At 41.3% G+C, this 18,297-nt stretch overlaps 1 protein-coding gene across 1 annotated transcript; it reads left to right on the forward strand.

Moving 5' to 3' along the window:
* Nucleotides 1–4,749: 4,749 nt before the first annotated feature.
* Nucleotides 4,750–5,790, forward strand: LOC141665969 (uncharacterized). The gene is made up of 2 exons (XM_074471957.1): nt 4,750–5,243; nt 5,340–5,790. Exons 1-2 carry the CDS (start codon nt 4,750–4,752, stop codon nt 5,788–5,790), a joined length of 945 nt encoding a protein of 314 aa, XP_074328058.1.
* Nucleotides 5,791–18,297: the final 12,507 nt, after the last annotated feature.

Consider the following 18,297-nt stretch of genomic DNA (forward strand, 5'->3'; position numbering starts at 1 on the left):
ATCAGGGTTTAGGTTTCTGTGCTTCAAAGCACTTGCAATGTCAACAAGACTATCAAGTACTACAATATCTCGAGAAAGTTCAAAACACTTGCCTGGTATTAGCTTACTATCCTGCACTCGCTTCCAATCACAGTCGTTTTACTCCTCAACTACCTGTTTCCCTTTCCTACATCTTGCCTCTTCTTTGATTCTGCAGGTGTATAGATTACAGATTCTGATAGAGCTTCTCAAGACCTTCAAATCCGGTACGCGAGCTTTTCAAACAAAGATCAATAACACCTTCAAAAGTTGGTTTGATTCTTGAAACAGTTTATGAATATAGAATTTTTCTCTGTAAAATTATATATTTATCTGTCTGCAAATGATTTTGATACGGTAAAAGGCTATTTATATTTACGGAAAATTAGTATCCCGTTGGATCATTCCGGATATAAAATGGTACGTTTATTTGTAAAAACTGATCCAAACGGTATCGGTTTTCGGGATAATTATCCAAATCAGTACAATTTGTACTGCGGTCTTGGTCTCAGCGCCTGGTTACACGTATTACGAAGTGATAATTGTGATAGTTTAATAAAAAGCTCCCGTTTATCGAAAATACGGGTTTTTATTGATTTACCGAAATGAATACTGTATCGAAAATATTGCGCCGGGACCCGCGCAGGACAAACCGTACGCCAGATCGATAAAGTCGAAACATGGAAAATGCTCGGAATATTACAATTAGGTTAGGAAGGAGTTCTCGGAAGAGTTTTGGGTTCCAAAAACGTAACAACGGTTGACGTCGGTTGATTCCCGTTTTTATAAAATAGATTTTAAATACTCGGAAAAAGATTTTAGAAATTTCATATAATTCATATAAATTCATAAATCAACATAAAAATAGTTAGGAAGATATGACAATTATTTATATTTTATTTTGGACATATAAAAATTGAAATACTCAATTAATACTATTTTTGAATATTCAAATACAAATAACACTTAACAGTTAATTCACAGAATAGATACTGAACACACATAATAATTATTTAATTAGCAAAAATAATTACACGGTATATCCCAGATATTACAATATGGCTAACTTAACAAGCCATGAACTTGCTGAAGCAATCAGGCTCTACAGAGATGAACAAGCCCGACTCCAGATAGAATATGAACAAGATGAGGAGCAAGAAGAGTCCGGGGATTCTCAGCAATCTAGGAGATCTGTCTTCGACCGAATCGGAACTAAGGCAAAAAAGAATCAAAAAGAGCCTAGTAAGAAGGAGACAGAAGCAACCAGAAAGAAAAAGTTGGAAGAAATCAGAGAACATATAAGAAGGGAAGAAGATGCAAAGCTTGAGCAAAAAAATCAGAAAAGAATGCAGTTGGAAGAGGAGAGGCTCTTGGCTAAAACAAAAGGCAAAAGAACTCGGAGGGACCCTACCCCCGAGCTGATTTCTGACAATGAAGAGGAGGGGCAGAAGGACCTAAAAGACATGATTTATGAGCTCCAGAGAAAAATGGAAAAAGATTCCGGGTTGGAAGTTGGGGAGACCCTCATGCCCTTCAGTCACTCCCTAGAAGCCATCCCTCGACAGAAAAATCTCAAGCATTACAACTTTGACTCTTTCGATGGATTAAGGGATCCGGAAGAGCACCTCAACTACTTCGAACATATAGCTCAGATATTAATACAACGACCTAATCAAATCCAGATTCTTCGCCTCGACCCTCAAAGGGGAGGCTCAAAGATGGTTCAACAGGATCCCATCAAGAAGCATTCCTTAGAAGATTCAGAGCCAATAAGACACATGAAATGCACATGTGTCACCTGGAAACAATCCGCCAGTATGATAATGAAGCACTCTCAACTTACATGAGGAGATTCCAGGAAGCCATCAACAAAGTCTTGAATCTTGATGAAAGGGAGGCTCTAAGCATATTTCGAAGGAACCTGGATCCAGAACACAATGAGAGGTACATTGTAGAGTTGATAAACAAAGAGCCACAAAGCCTGGCCGCTGCCTACTCTATGGCAGCCCGATTCATAAAAGAAACAGACGTTCTCCAGGCGATGAGAATGACTCGGAATGGAGGAAACAGGAACAAAACTTCTGATGACCGACTGAAAGGGGGTTACCATCAGGAAAAGAAGTTCAAACAAAGCAACCAAACCCAGCACACAAATGTTGTGTAAAATACTCCAATATTTCAAAGACTGGGTCCTAAGACAGAATCTAAAAGCGATCCCGGTCCACCTAGGCAAGCCAGAGAGCCTAGACAAGAGCCAGACTAGACACCACTAAACAGGACTCGGGAAGAAATACTGAAGGAGATCAAGGGAAAACCATTCTATTATCCTCCAAAGCCCATGAAGACTCCCCCGGAGAGCAAGCCTTATAACAGGCAGTGCGACTATCATGAAACCCATGGCCATAAAACTGAAAATTGTCTCTCTCTCAAATACTTCATTGAAGATCAAGTTAATAAAGGCAACCTGAATCAGTACATCTCCCGGGAGACAAATCAGAGAGAAGAAAGGCAACGGAAATGTAAAGGGTCGCACTCTCCCCCTAGGAGCCCGAGCTCAGGAGATGAGGTATTCTCCGTCCAATCCTACCCGGAGATGATGATCTCGTTCAACAGCAAGGATTATGAAGGGGTCAACCCGAATCACAACGAAGCCTTGGTGGTAACACTTGATATTTTTGACAACGAAGTAAGAAGGATGCTGATAGATAATGGATCTTCAGTAAATATACTTTTCAAGCATACTGTGGACCGGATGAAGCTTGGGAGTGTACGCTCCAATGAATGCCAAGAGGACCCTCTATATGGGTTCGGGAACAACTTGGTCCCGATCCAGGGAACCTTATACTTGCCAGTGATATTTGGATTGGCCCCAAACCAAGTTACCCATGTAATAAAGTTCTACGTGATCAATACTCCCTCATCCTACAACGACATAATCGGGCACTCAGCCCTGACTAGGATCCATTCAATCACCTCCATATCACACCTGAAAATCAAATTCCCAACTCCAACCGGGGTAGGAGAAATCAAGGGAGACTATGAGGTAGTTGAAAGATGTTATAGCCAGGCTCTGGTAATGGATGAAACCCATCAGGACAACAAGAGAAAGGCCGTGGTACTTCAAAAACAGCAAAGTATTAAGAAACATCGCCCTCACTCAAGGGATGATGCGAGAAAAGAAGTTCAGATCATAGAGTCCCTCCCAGATCCAAAAGCAACCAAACCAAGCTCAGAAGAGCAAAAAAGCAATCAAGTCACAGAAGAGATTGAATTGAGCCTAGGCCTTGGCCAGGCCAACCCTACTATGCAAGCGACCAACCCTGAAATAAGTGAAGTAGGGGAAAGCAACCACAAAAAGATGACAGCCCAGGGTCAGATCTATATGAAGAAGAATATAGAGGCCCGGATCCAGCAGTTGGTATCAAATATGGATCAATCCAAGATAGAGGCTGTTGTAGAAACAGAAACAATTCTGATCAATGCAAGCGATCCTTCTAAGAAGATAAAGATAGGATCCAGCCTCGAGGATAATTTCAGAAAAAACCTGGTTTGACTACTCCAAGGGTATTCTGATATATTTGCTTGGACCCCAAGAGACATGCCCGGGTTGGATGAATCCATAGCAATGCACAGCTTGGACGTCAACCCAGAGAGGAAACCAGTCAAACAAAAGAGAAGAAATTTTGCCCCAGAGAGGCAGAAAGCAATAGATGAAGAAATTGAGAAACTACTCAAAGCTGGGATAATATGTGAAGTCAAGTACCCGGAATGGTTAGCAAATATTGTGATGGTGAAAAAAGCAAACGGAAAATGGAGAATGTGTATCGACTACACAGACTTGAACAGTGCATGCCCCAAAGACCCCTACCCCTTGCCAAATATTGATCAATTGATCGACGCAACGTCTGGGCACGTAATGCTGAGTTTCATGGACGCCTACTCGGGGTACAACCAAATCAAGATGAATCCCAAGGATATCTTAAAGACAACCTTCATCACCCACATGGCAGTCTATGCCTATGTGATGCTGCCTTTCGGATTGACTAATACGGGAACAACCTACCAGAGAGCAATGAACAAAATTTTCAAAGACCAGATTGGAAGGAACCTGGAATCCTATGTCGATGACATGATCGCAAAGTCTACAAGTATCCCCGGACACATTGAAGACCTGAGAGAATGCTTCGACAACTTGAGAAAATATTCACTCAGGCTCAATCCAGAAAAGTGCACATTCGGAGTAGGGGCAGGAAAATTTCTCGGATTCATGATAAGCAACCGGGGAATTGAAGCCAACCCAGAAAAGATAAAGACAATCCAAGAGATGAGGCCTCCCAGAACATAAAAAGATGTGCAGAAGCTAGCAGGGTCACTTGCTGCACTCAGAAGATTCATCTCAAAGTTAGCTGAAAGATGCCTACCCTTCTTTGACCTATTAAAAGGAGCAACCAACAAGAGAGAAGTTAATTGGAGCCCATAATGCCAAAGCGCATTTGAAGAAATCAAAAGTACCTTTCTCAACCCCATGTGTTAACCAAAGCCCACCCCGGGGAGCCCTTATCCCTTTACCTATCAGCAGGGGCCCTGGCAGTTGGAGCAGCCTTGATCAGGGAGGAGAATGGCAAACAACAACCACTTTATTATGTGAGTCAAGTGCTAAAAGATGCGGAGACCCGATACCCAAGGCTAGAAAAGTTTGCTTTTGCCTTGGTTACAACATCCAGGAAGCTAATGCACTACTTCCAGGGAAGGGAGATACGGGTTGTAACCAACCAACCTTTAAGGAAGATAATATACAAGCCAGATATCTCAGGAAGATTGGTAAATTGGGCAGTTGAGTTGAGTCAGTTCAATTTAAGTTTCATTCCAAGAACAGCAATCAAAGCCGAGGCTCTAGCCGATTTTATCATAGAATGCATTTTCCCAGAAGAAGAGCATGTGCCCATGAGCATTGACCCTGGAAGAAACATTGATCAAGACATAGGAGCCTGGACTCTCAAAGTCGATGGTTCTTCAATGAATGAAAGATCAGGAGCCGGGCTCATCCTAAAGAGCCCAGAAGGATTCACAATCCAAATAGCAATCTCCTTTGGCTTTTCAGCAACAAACAACCAAGCGGAATATGAAGCCCTGATAGCAGGATTGAAGCTAGCAAAAATCCTCAGGATCCAGGATCTAAAAATCTACAGCGACTCGCAGATCGTAGTAAAGCAAACAAACGGCGAGTACGTAGCCAAGGATCAAGTTCTAGCCAAGTACCAGGCCCTGGTCCAAAGCTACCTCGCCTTGATACCAAAAACTTAAGTCATTCAAATCTGCAGAGAGGAGAATTCAGAAGCTGACACACTATCTAAACTGGTTCAAAATTCATCAGACCTGGATTGCTCCGTCTACTTCGAAGAATTGCAGAGACCAAGCATAGAGTCTGAAGAGGTCATGGAAATAGAAAACAACCCGAATTGGATGACTCCATTCAACAACTACTTGGAGAAGGGAGAGCTCCCCGAAGATAAAGGGAAGGCTCAAAGGTTAAAAGCAAAAGCTGCAAAATTCTTCATCGAGGAGGGTATACTCTATCGCCGGACCTTCTCCTCCCAAATCCTGAAGTGCATAGGCCTAGGGGAGGCACAGTACTGTCTTATGGAAGTTCATGAAGGAATATGCGGGGATCGTATGTCCGCAAAAGCCTTAGCTTACAAAATCATAAGACAAGGATACTACTGGCCTACTATCCACCAGGATGTAATAGAATTCGTGAAAAAATGCAAATAATGCCAGCTTTTCAGCAATGTGATCCGGATGAGCCCAGTCCTACCCTCTTCAGTCTTGTCACCAATCCCATTTGCTGTATGGGGCGTTGATATCATGGGACCCTTCCCCAGGGAAAAAGGAGACCTCAGGTACTTGCTAGTCTCAATTGATTACATGACGAAATGGGTAGAAACAAAGGCCATGAGAACAATAAACCAGCAAGATTGCATCAAATTCATGGACAACATTTTGATGAAGTTCGGAATCCCGAGAGTACTGGTCTCAGATAATGGGCCACAATTCGTTGGGTCAGAATTTGAATCCTACCTCCAAGAACGGGGTATCCGGCACAAGAAGTCATCTGTAGCCTACCCTCAAGGGAACGACCAAGTTGAAGTAACCAATCGAATACTTCTCCGGGGTATCGAGAAGAGGCTCAGGGAAAGCAAAACCAAATGGCCAGAAGAATTGCCTAATGTACTCTGGGCATACAGAACAAGTCCCCGAACAAGCACAGGAGAAACCCCCTTCGAACTGGCTTATGGAACTTAAACTAAGCTACCAATTGAAGTAGGATCCCCCTCCCATCGAGCAATTAATTTTGACGAGATAGCAAATAAGGAGGGGCTCAGAACAAATATTGAGCTAATTGATGAAGTCCGAGACCAGGCGGTAGCAAGAATGGAAAAGTATAAGGAGAAAACCAAAGAGCACTTCAGCAAGAAGTCCCGGGTCAAAAACTTTTAAGTTAGAGACTTGGTCCTTCGAGACACGGAAGCTTTAGATTCCACCAACACTGGGAAGCTAATGCCAAGGTGGGAAGGCCTATATAAAGTCAAGGAAGTTCTAAGGCCAGGAACATACAAGCTCATGAACATGGATGAATCTGAGATCCCAAATACATGGCATGGACTCAGGCTCAGAAAATTTTATCAGTAGAAGAAGCAACCAAAAGCAACCAAAACTTGTAGCCTATGGCAAGCAACCAATCTATGATCCTATATTTTGTATGAAGAAAATTTCAAGTCAATGAAAAGAGTTTTCCTTTCTTAGAAAGTTATTACTTTTAAATTACTAGTAAACAAAGCAAAAAACAATCCGGATATAGTCTTATAACCGGGTTCGAAGCAAAAAACAAAAGCAACCACTATTTGCTTAGAAAATTTCTAAGTAAATAGAGCAATCAATCAATCCGGATATGGTATCATACCCGGATTGAAAGCAAATTCAAAAGAAAAAAATCAACCCGGATAAGCATTCGAATCCAGGTTGAAAACAACCATGATGTACTCAGATTATTTTCTAAGTACATAAAACAAATAAGCAAACATCAATCCGGGTAGGTATCAAACCCGGATTAAAACCAAAGCCAAAAGCAAAAATCAACCTGTATAAGCATTCAAATCCGGATCGATATACTATAGGAAAAGCAAAGTCAACCCGGATAAGGCTTCATACCCGGAACAACCCGGCTATAAACCCAATCCGGGTTGGGGGCCATAGCCACAGCCCGGATCAGGATCATTTGTGCAATAGAACAAGGATCCGGATTACTCATAAAAATAAAAACTACAGACTGAAGGAGAAAGACAACGAAAGTAAGAATTAAAAGCAGGATCCGGGTCGCCATCAATCCGGAACAAATTCAAACATTACAAATAACCCAAGTTCAAATACGAAAATCACAAATCCAAGCAAAAGGAAAATTACAGGGGCTGGGCCCGAGAAGCTTATCAAAGCTGGTCCGGACCTAGAGGAAACTGGGGCAGGGGCCGTCATAAGGTTCCGGTTCTCCCTTACCCTGCTCAACTGCAGCCTTCACAGCCAGGAACTCCTGGATGAAGCTCTCCCAGGATTCCAAGGGATCGGTCTTTATATGACGTTCAGCAACAACCCAGGATCTGCGGACCTCAGGCACCCCAGCTTGGGCAACCTCAAATTCATAGACATTACTGGCTTTAAATTAGGCATTTATAGCTTCCTTGTTCAAGTCTTCCTTAGCAGCGAGTTCAGCTTTCAGCCTCTCTACCTCCTTCGCAAGCCCCTCAGCCCGGTCCTCTGCATCCTTCAGCTTCTCATTTAACCCGGATTCAACAGTCCGAAAGCTCTCCCGGGCCTCCTCCAGCTATCCCTATAAACTATCAGCCCGTATCTTCTCAATGTTAGTCCGGTTGTTGGCCTCCCGGATCTCCGTGAAAGCGACATCTGAGCAGATAGATATGGCACTCCCGAGCTGAGAAGAGATAAAAATGAAGCTAAGTACATAATGAATTGGGGGCATAATCCGGGACTAAAAACCTGGAAATTCAGAAATTACCTGCCCCATTGCCCAGTCACCCTCTTCAAGGCAGCAGCCATGCTGTATCCCTCAATCTCCTCCCAGTCATCTTTGGAAGGGATACTGGACATGAACCCGACTAGGTCGACCAGAGATTTGGTACCTATCTTCATCTGGCCCTCTGCCTTCTGAGTTGCATACAACCTGGTTGGAAACCACAGCTTTGCCCCGGGGGGGCTTGGTCGGGACGGACTTCCTTTTCTTCCTCGGGGGATCATCACCACCTGGAATCTCCTGGACCTCAGGCTCAGACTCGTGGCCCGGATCCGGGATGTTCTGAGGAACGGAAGATTCGGCTCCTCCCTCAATATCCGCGGAACCAGATCCGGGACCCGGAGCCCTCTTACTCGTCTTAAAGGCCAAGCCGAGAGTGTTGAATGCCGCAACATAAGCAGAAGAAGACATGATTTTGAGGAAATTGCAGTTGAGATGAGGCAAACCTGCAGAAATGAAACAAAAGGAGATCAAATCCCAGATCAAAGGCAAACATCTTATGCAGATAGGTTACAAGTAAAAAACCAAACTGGACTTTGATCCGGGTCATCAAGAAAAACAAGAGAACCGGATCAAAGGCAAACATCTTATACAAACAGGTTACAAGTGAAAAAGCAAACTAGACTTTGATTCGGATCATCAACCAAAGCAAGAGACCCGGATCAAAGGCAAACATCTTATGTAAAGAGACTACGATTAAAAATACAAACGGGACCTTAATCCGGATCATCAAACGAAGCAAGGGACCCGGATCAAAAGCCGACATTCTATCCAAACGTGTTAAAAGTAAAAAAAAGGAACCATAATCTGGATCATCAAGCGGGGCAAGGGATCTGGATCAATGGCAACATAGGTTAAAGAAAAACTTACAGCCAAGATTAAAAAAGCAGCTTATGGTTCATAAATGTGTCCCGAGTCGGCTGGAACTCGAAAGATTCGCAGAAACACCTGATCTGCGAAACAGCTTGGCCTTCAAGCACAACCGAGTTGAACTTAGTTTGAACTCCCTCAGTTGTAAGTAGGGGAGATAAGCCAAGTCATATCCCTTCAAAAGGATAATCTCCCCATTCCAATACTTCAAAGAAGACTGGTGCATGATTGGCTTGGCTCTACCCGGACCATAACCACACTCCACGGTCCGGAACCTAATCTCGTAGAAAGGTTTCTGACTGGATTTAGAAAGATAGAAGATCTGGTGGAAGAGCTTCAAAGTCGGCAGGAATCCGGATTTATTACAGCAAGCGATAAACCAGGTCATCGACTTTATTCCATTCGGAGTGATTTGCATCGGGGATATCTTGTACACATGCTTGCAGAGGTGTTTGATGAACATGTGGCACCGGGCTCCACCCAGATCTAAGATGTTCCATCTAGAATGGGACAAAGCCGTCTTCCGGCCGGTGATAGATCCTTTCATGGGGTTCCGGCCATCTCCATTCAATTTCGGGCATCAACTGGAAAGTAGCCCGGACCGCCTCATTCATCTCGCCTGGATCCGCCTTAGAGAACGAATCCTTCAGCTGGTAATGATCCCAGCTTATAGGGAACTCAACAAACATCCTCTCGAGAGCTTCCTGGTTATATACCCCGGGGTGACCGTTAGGCTGTCTATCATACCTAACCCTGCTATAATAGACCTCATTTTCAATCTCAGTTGGCTTTTCAACAAAATGGTACTTTACATCTATCCAATACCCCTCGAGCGTGAAGGGAACTAAGCCCCTTGGCATCTTCTTATACCGGAACTTCGAGATTATCTCAGTGGAAGGAAAGGCTTTCTTAACCATCTCGAACCGGATCTGTTCTCTATCAAAGGAATCCGGATCACTCTCACCTTCAGGAAAGGTCGGGTAGCAGTTAAAAACTTTTTATAGCCCGCTCCTTGGTCCGGACCATATACCTATTAAAATGAAGGTCAGTTAGCCTGGGCCCTACATATTTTATTTTGTTTTGCTAAGCGGTCCGAATCAAGTATGTTATGTTAATTTTACCATAACCTAATGATCCGGACCACCAATGCAAGTCCAACCCAGAAAAACATCAACGATCCGGATCATGTTAACTATAAGCCAAAGATTTTAAAAATCATGGACCCGGATCCAGGTGGCAAGCACCCCGATCCGGATCCATAGCAACCAAAAACAGATTAAAAACCCCAAGTGCAATCCTATCCAAAAGCTACCCCAGATCCGGGTTCAGCACCTCCTACCTAGATCCAAATTTAAAACCCTAACCCACAAATAGAAATTATGGGAATCAAAAAGCAAAACATGAAGTTTTTGACTATACACACATACATTTCAACCAAGAACACGAAGAACAACCATTTAAAAACCCAGAAAAATCAAACACAAAACCCTGATTCCTCATGCAAAAACATAGCGAAACCAGCAGATCTATATATATACATAAGCAAAAACAAGTAAACCCACTACAAAACAAACCAAAACATAAAGAATCCATAATAAAATCGAAGCATCCAATAACTCAGTGAAAATTACAAAAAATCGAGAAGACAAATGAAGAAAGGAAGAAGGAAACTTACAAGCTTTAGAGCGGTGAAGAAGTACGGGGCGAGGCAGAAATAGGAGCAAAATCCAAGCCTTTAAATCACGGTAAAAGCTTCGAGATTTTCAAAGAGAGAAGGAGAAGAGACTTTGGGTTTTTTGTTATTTGTGAGTATAAAAGAAAAGGAAGAAAGAATGGAGAAGGACCCCTTTTATAGGAGCAGGAGCATAGAACCGCCCCCACCACGTGGCGTAGCAGGATTGGCTGACAGAGCAGTTACAAATTAAAGCAAAATTAAAAGCAAATTGAAGGTACATAATCATGAGAGGGCAATTTTCAAGGAATATAGTTGCTAACAATTCAAAATTATTGGGGGAAAAGCTGAAAAATGTTACAAATTCCCAATTCTTTCAGAATCCAGAGCCCTCAACCCGGATCAATGACCATTATCCTGATCCTAATGGACCCGGATCGATGGCCTTCAGGGGGCAGAAATTTCTCCAACCAAATTATTCTATAATCCGGATTGGTCCCTACTACACCAGATCCGGATTGGGGGGCAACCAGGGGAATTTTTTTTTCTAAAGCATCAACTCTTCCACCTTAATCCGGATTGGTATCTACCACACCAGATCCGGATTGGGGGGCAACCAGGCGCATAAATTTTTCCAAAGCTTCAATTCTTCTACCTTAATTCGGATTAGCATCTACTACACCAGATCCGGATTGGGGGGCAACCAGGCGCATAAATTTTTCAAAGCATCAATTCTTCTACCTTAATCCGGATTGGTATCTATCACACCAGATCCAAATTAGGGGGCAACCAGGCGCAGTAATTTTTCCAAAGCTTCAATTCTTCTACCTTAATTCAGATTGGTATCTACCACACCAGATCCGGATTGGGGGGCAACCAGGCGCAGAAATTTTTGCAAAGCTAAAATTCTTCTACCTTAATCCGGATTGGTATCTACTACACCAGATCCGGATTGGGGGTAACCAGGCACATAAATTTTTCCAAAGCTTCAATTCTTCTACCTTAATCCAGATTGGTATCTACCACACCAGATCCGGATTGGGGGGCAACCAGGCGCACAAATTTTTCCAAAGCTTAAAATCTTCTACCTTAATCCGGATTGGTATCTATCACACCAGATCCGGATTGGGGGGCAACCAGGCACATAAATTTTCCTCCTACAGCAACAGCTATGTGACAATACTCTACTCCCTCATCCAGAAAATCTGCATAAGGGAGTGGGGGGGAAAATGATAGGGTATAAGCGACCCGGCTAGGATCCAACCTGGATCCAAAGGATATCAGGCTCAACCTATGAACCAAGACCCCCCTCTCCCAGGACAACCAAGTGGAGAGACCAGGCCCGGGGCCATCCCATGACCCGGATCCGGATCGAACCCGGAACCTGGACCATCTGCCTACCTGGATCCGGATTAGGGCCGAGATCACCATGAGGGGGGTCCCAGCAAATACATGCGCATTCCACAACCTGCCAAGGAAGGGTATGTGGGCACGTGACGGTGACAGCTATCAACAACCAATATACCAGACAAGCACGGCGCGTGTCAGAAGGCCGTTAGGACATCCTGGAGGTGGTCCTCCCCTGGACACGTGTAAGCAATCTATCCAAGCTATGCGCCCTCTACTCCCAAGATCCAATGGCCCTGATTTACAGGTAACAACCCCTAAACCCTACCTTTGGGCTATATATACCCCCAAGGGTGAAGGGTTTAGGGCTTAGAAAAAAGATTCACACTTTGGGTCACTCCCTCCCTCATATCCGCACACACCCACAACAACCTTTCTATCACATACATACATCTTCATCTTCTCCAAAACCCTATTCTTATTCTTATACCAGAGGCACTGTGGGAGCCAAACCCCCCTTCCGGTGTTGTTTTGCAGATACCCAACCAGCAGCTACACCTCATTCACACCCAGAAGGTCCAGGAACGGCGTCGGACGGAGCCGCCCGCTCACCGGAGTTATCACCACAATCCTATATCAGCTGCACCCTTGAGGTACTTGAAAATTCTTTTCACAGCTATTAGATGAGGTTCTCTTAGATCATCCTGAAATCTTGCACAAAGATAGGTAGCATACATGATATCAGGTCTACTTGCAGTTAAATAGAATAAAGAGCCAATCATACCTCTGTAGTTAGTAATATCTACTGATGATCCAGTATCTTTATCTAACTTGGTTGCAGTGGCCATGGGAGTTGAAGTAGTAGAACTGTCTTGCATTTTAAATTTCTTGAGTAGATTTCTGGTGTACTTGGATTGACTGATGAAAGTACCTTCTTCATTTTGTTTGACTTGAAGTCCCAAAAAATAGCTCAACTCTCCCATCATACTCATTTGATATCTTGACTGCATTAGCTTGGAAAATCTTTCACAGAGCTTTGTATTTGTACAGCCAATGATGATATCATCAACATATATATGTACCAAAAGTAAGTCATTTCCATGGTTGAGGTAGAATAAAGTCTTGTCAATTGTGCCTCTGTTAAATCCACTTTCCAGAAGAAATTGAGCTAAAGTCTCATACCATGCTCTTGGAGCTTGCTTAAGGCCATAAAGTGCTTTATCAAGTCTGTAGACATGATTAGGAAATTTTGGATCCACAAATCCTGGAGGTTGTTCAACATACACCTCTTCCTCCAATTCTCCATTGAGAAAAGCACTTTTCACATCCATTTGAAAGACTTTAAACTTTTTGTGAGCAGCATAAGCCAAAAAGATTCTTATAGCTTCCAATCTAGCAACTGGTGCAAAATTTTCATCATAATCAATACCCTTCTGTTGAGAGTAACCTTTAGCAACCAGCCTTGCTTTGTTCCTTGTAATTATGCCATCACTGTCAGTTTTATTTCTGAACACCCATTTTGTGCCAATAATTGATCTATTCTTTGGTCTTGGCACTAGGGTCCAGACTTTATTTCTTTCAAATTCATTTAACTGTTCCTGCATTACTTGCACCCAATCAGCATCTTGAAGAGCTTCATTCACTTTCTTTAGTTTAGTCTTAGATAGAAAGGAATGATAGAGACATTCATTTGATGTTGCTGTATTAGTTCTGACACCTGCTTCAGAATCTCCAATTATTAAGTCAGGTGTATGTGCTTTAGTCCACTTCCTTGCAGATGGAAGTTGATCTCTAGAACTGGATCCTCCCTCATGATCCATGCTGTCTCCATCAACATTTTCTTATGTCCCCCCTGTAATTATGCTCTCTGAGACTTCAGAATTTGAGTTGGATCCTTCAGGAATTGAAGAATTAGAGTTTCCAGAGTTATTAGAATTTGGCTCATCAGAACTTGATGAATCAAAACTTGAAGAGCCAGTGACAGGTTTTGATGCTTCTTGAGAGTCTTGAGTTGTGGTAGGATCTTCAGCTTGCTCCCCCTGAACAGGTGCATTTTTCCTTGGAGTAGTTACCACAGTTTCAATGACATCAGAATTTAACCGTCAGAACTTACAGGATCAGGATTTAGGTCATCAAAATTTACAGAATTAGAATTTTAATCTTAATTTTCAAATCTCAGCTGATCATGTTCATTGAAATTTTCAAGTCCAGTAATCTTCTTATCATCAAAAGATACATTGATAGATTCCATGACAACCCTTGTTCTTAAATTATAGACTCTGAAGGCTTTTGTGGAAAGTGGATATCCAACAAAAATTCCTTCATCAGCTTTTAGATCAAATTTTGACAGCTGTTCAGGATGAGTCTTAAGAACAAAACACTTACATCCAAATACATGAAAATATTTCAGATTTGGCTTCTTTTTCATCACCATCTCATATGGTGTTTTTTCATGCTGGTGATCAGTGTAGCATTCTGTGTAAAACAAGCAGTCTACATAGCTTCAGCCCAAAAGTAGATTGGCAGCTTTGCTTCATCAAGCATAGTTCGTGCAGCTTCAATAAGAGTCCTGTTCTTTCTTTCTAAAACTCCAATTTGTTGTGGAGTTCCAGGTGCAGAAAATTCCTGCTTGATTTCATGCTCTTTGCAGAACTCTTCCATGATTGAATTCTTGAACTCAGTGCCATTCTCACTTCTTATGATTTTAACAGAATCTTTGACCAATTTATCCAGCTGTTTGACATGATCAGTTAGAGTAGATGCAGTTTCAGTCTTCTTGTGCAAGAAATACACCCAAGTGTATCTTGTGAACTCATCCACTATAACCATAGCATATTTCTTCTTTACAATTGACATGATATTGACTGGACCAAATAGATCAACATGCAGTAAGTGATAAGGCGCAATAATTGAGGATTCAGTTTTGCTCTTGAATGAAGATTTTCTTAGTTTTGCCTTTTGACATGAATCACAAAGGCCATCAGGAGCAAATACTGATTTTGGCAGTCCTCTCACAAGATCTTTCTTTACAAGCTCATTTATATTGTTGAAATTTAAATGAGAGAGTCTCTTGTGCCAATTCCAGCTTTTTTCAATTGATGCTCTACTTAACAGACAGATTGGAGAACCATCAGAACTTGTTAAAAGACTGGCTTCATATATGTTACCATGTCTGTAACCTTTCAGAACCACTTTGCCTGTAGAATTACTTACAACTTCACAGTGTTCTTCAAAGAAATCCACATGATAACCTCTGTCACAGATTTGACTCACACTTAGCAGATTGTTTTTAAGTCCTGAGACAAGAGCCACTGATTCAATGATGACATTCCCAAGATTGATATTTCCATATCCCAAAGTTTTTCCCATGTTGCCATCTCCATAAGAAACTCCTGGGCCAGCTTTCTCCGTAAAGTCTAATAGCAGGGCTTTATTTCCCGTTGCCCTGCAATCACAAAGACCACTATTGGTTAGTTTTAAGGACCCAGACTTGCTTGGATCCTTTGGCCTTATTAAGTTTGTTAGCATTTACAGTAGATTTAATTTCAGAGTTTATGCTAACATACTGTTTATCAGACTTTATATCAGACTTTGCATCAGACTTTACACTAGAAGGAATAATGCTAACTTTCTTTGAAGAAGGTTTTATTTGATAATAATCATAGTACTAACTATGATATTCCTTAAAAGTATAAATGGAATGCCATAAACTACCACAATGAAAACAAGGATTTTGTGGTTTAAACCTAACAGACTGACTCTTAACTCCTGACCTAGGAGGTAAAGAGTTTATATCCTTATTCTTCCTGCAAAAAGAAGCAAGATGGTTAGAGTTTCCACAGTTATAACATTTCTTTCTAGGAGCATTAGGAACAGGCATATAATTATTACTTTTATTCACACCTTTCTTTTCATTCCAATTTTTCCTAGCTTCCTTTACCTTGTTCACATTCTTAATCTCTTTCAGCTTATGCTTAAGCCGCTTCTTTGTCATTAAGCCTATATTTACTTCAGCTGATTTATCCTGTTTTAATTTGTCAGAAGTTGACTTTTCTTTGACTTCTGTTTTAGAATCTATCATCTTTTCATAATCAAACTTAACATTTTTTGCTAAAAACTTAACAGGATTTATCTTGGGCTTAATAGTCTGTTTAACAACAATTGGCTCAATTTGCACAGTTCTTTTTTCACTTTTATCATCTCCATAACCTAAGCCCTCTTTTCAGTTTCCACTACTTAGTAAATTCTGAGTAGTTCTGCCAGAGTTAGTCCAAGTTCTGATGATCTCTTTCATTTTCTAAATCAGTTTTTAGAGATTCATTCAATTTTAGCACTTCATCTCTAACATACAAAACCTCATCTCTTTCTTTCTTAGTTTGATGAAGAAAAACTAATTCCTTTTCTAATTAGTCATTTTTGTTTTTAAGAGCAAGATTTTCAGATGTTAACCTTTCACATGTTAAAGTCTGATCTCTAAAACTAATGAACATGGTTTTAAGATATAATCTCAACTCAGTAATATCATCAGTATGAAAAACATAAGTTGTTTGAGGTACCTTCAGTTCAGCAGTGTCAGTACTGCTATCAGCATTTGCCATCAAGGCATAGTTCACCTCATCTTCAGAATCTGAAGTGTCTGTCCAGCTTTTCTTCTTTGTGACAAGTGCCTTTCCTTTATCACTTTTTCCTTTCTTGTAGTCAGGAGATATGTGGCCTCTTTCACCATAATTGTAGCATTTGACACTTGAGTTGTCTCTTCTGTCAGACTTTCCTCCTTTGCCTTCAGACTTTCTGAACCATTTCTGTTATGGATAAAAAACATCTAGTTATTTATTGCGTGTATTTAATGTTAGGGTTTGATAAGCTTCGAGCTTTAATGGCTGCGCTTGTGTTTCATGGTTTGAATCCGCCCTCACAAGATGCCTACGTACCTTAGCGTATGCCAAGGATCAAGCCAAAATGTAGTTCTTGGTGATGCATGCCCTCGGGGCTATGGCAACGAGAGCTCACCAAGGACGTAGTGACTTTCATGTCCTTCAAGGACTAAGTCTAAAATGTCATTCCAGGTAATGGCCTCGTGGCTTGTAGGATGCCTTCGTGGTTTTACGATGCTTAAAGTTGTCTTCCAAACCGTGGTTTCATAGTGGTGACGTATGGAGCTCTTGTCCAAAACGTTCTGCTGAAGTTGAAGGGGTAAGACCCTTTATATAGATGTTGAGAGTCTAGGAATTATGATAGAATTGGGTGACTTGATGGGCAAATCCCCTTCTCAAACTGGACTTTGGAGTCCTAGAAAGCAGGAATTAGTTTCCTTCTGAATTTGGGTTGCTTGGAGGCTACTTCTTGTAGAAGTAGTTATTTATTTGAACACATTTATTGGGCTGTTTAATTAGCCCCTTTATTAATTACGAATTTAATAAATAGTTAGGGTTTTGGGCCTCATTAATTGGGCATTCCCCTTTGACCAAATCAGGTCTAATTAATGCGATATTAACTCCGCAATTAGGGTTGTTTTTATTCCCTATCATTTGCCCCCCAACTTCTGGGAAACACACTCGATGTTTCGTAGAAGGTAGGTTATCTCTTACCCTATCTGGGTTATCGTTTTTAGCGTAAAGTGTGGAGCAACCTACACATTTACAACGATTTGCCTTATCCGAGGCTTCAGGATATTTTTTGGAATTTATATAATTTTCCATACTCATTTTCTTACCTTATTCCTATTTTTAGGAATTTTATGGTATTTTTCCTTAATTTTCGGGGATTATCTCGTACTCGTAGATATTTTCTCTAAATTTTTAGGAATTTTTTCCGTACCTCAGGGTATTTTTCATATTTTTTCCTAATATTTTAGGAATTTTTCCGTACCTCTGGGTATTTTTCATAATTTTTCCTAATATTTTAGGAATTTTTTCGTAGCACCGGGTATTTTCCTAATATTTTAGGAATTTTTCCGTACCTCCGGGTATTTTTCATAATTTTTCCTAATATTTTAGAAATTTTTCCGTACCTCTGGGTATTTTTTGTAATTTTTCCTAATATTTTAGGAATTTTTCCTTACCTCCGGGTATTTTTTATAATTTTTCATAATATTTTAGGAATTATTCCGTACCTCTGGGTATTTTTCGTAATTTTTCCTAATATTTTAGGAATTTTTCTGTACCTCCGGTATTTTTCTTTTTATTTCTGGTCAAAATTCGACCAGGATGCGTTCTGGTCGAACTGATTTTAGACCAGGATGCGTCTTGGTCGAACTGATTTTAGACCAGGATACATCCTGGTTGAACTATGGGTCATTCCTTCATCC

The sequence above is a fragment of the Apium graveolens genome, chromosome 6, assembly GCF_009905375.1.
Source record: "Apium graveolens cultivar Ventura chromosome 6, ASM990537v1, whole genome shotgun sequence".
In the NCBI taxonomy this organism is placed as follows: domain Eukaryota; kingdom Viridiplantae; phylum Streptophyta; class Magnoliopsida; order Apiales; family Apiaceae; genus Apium; species Apium graveolens.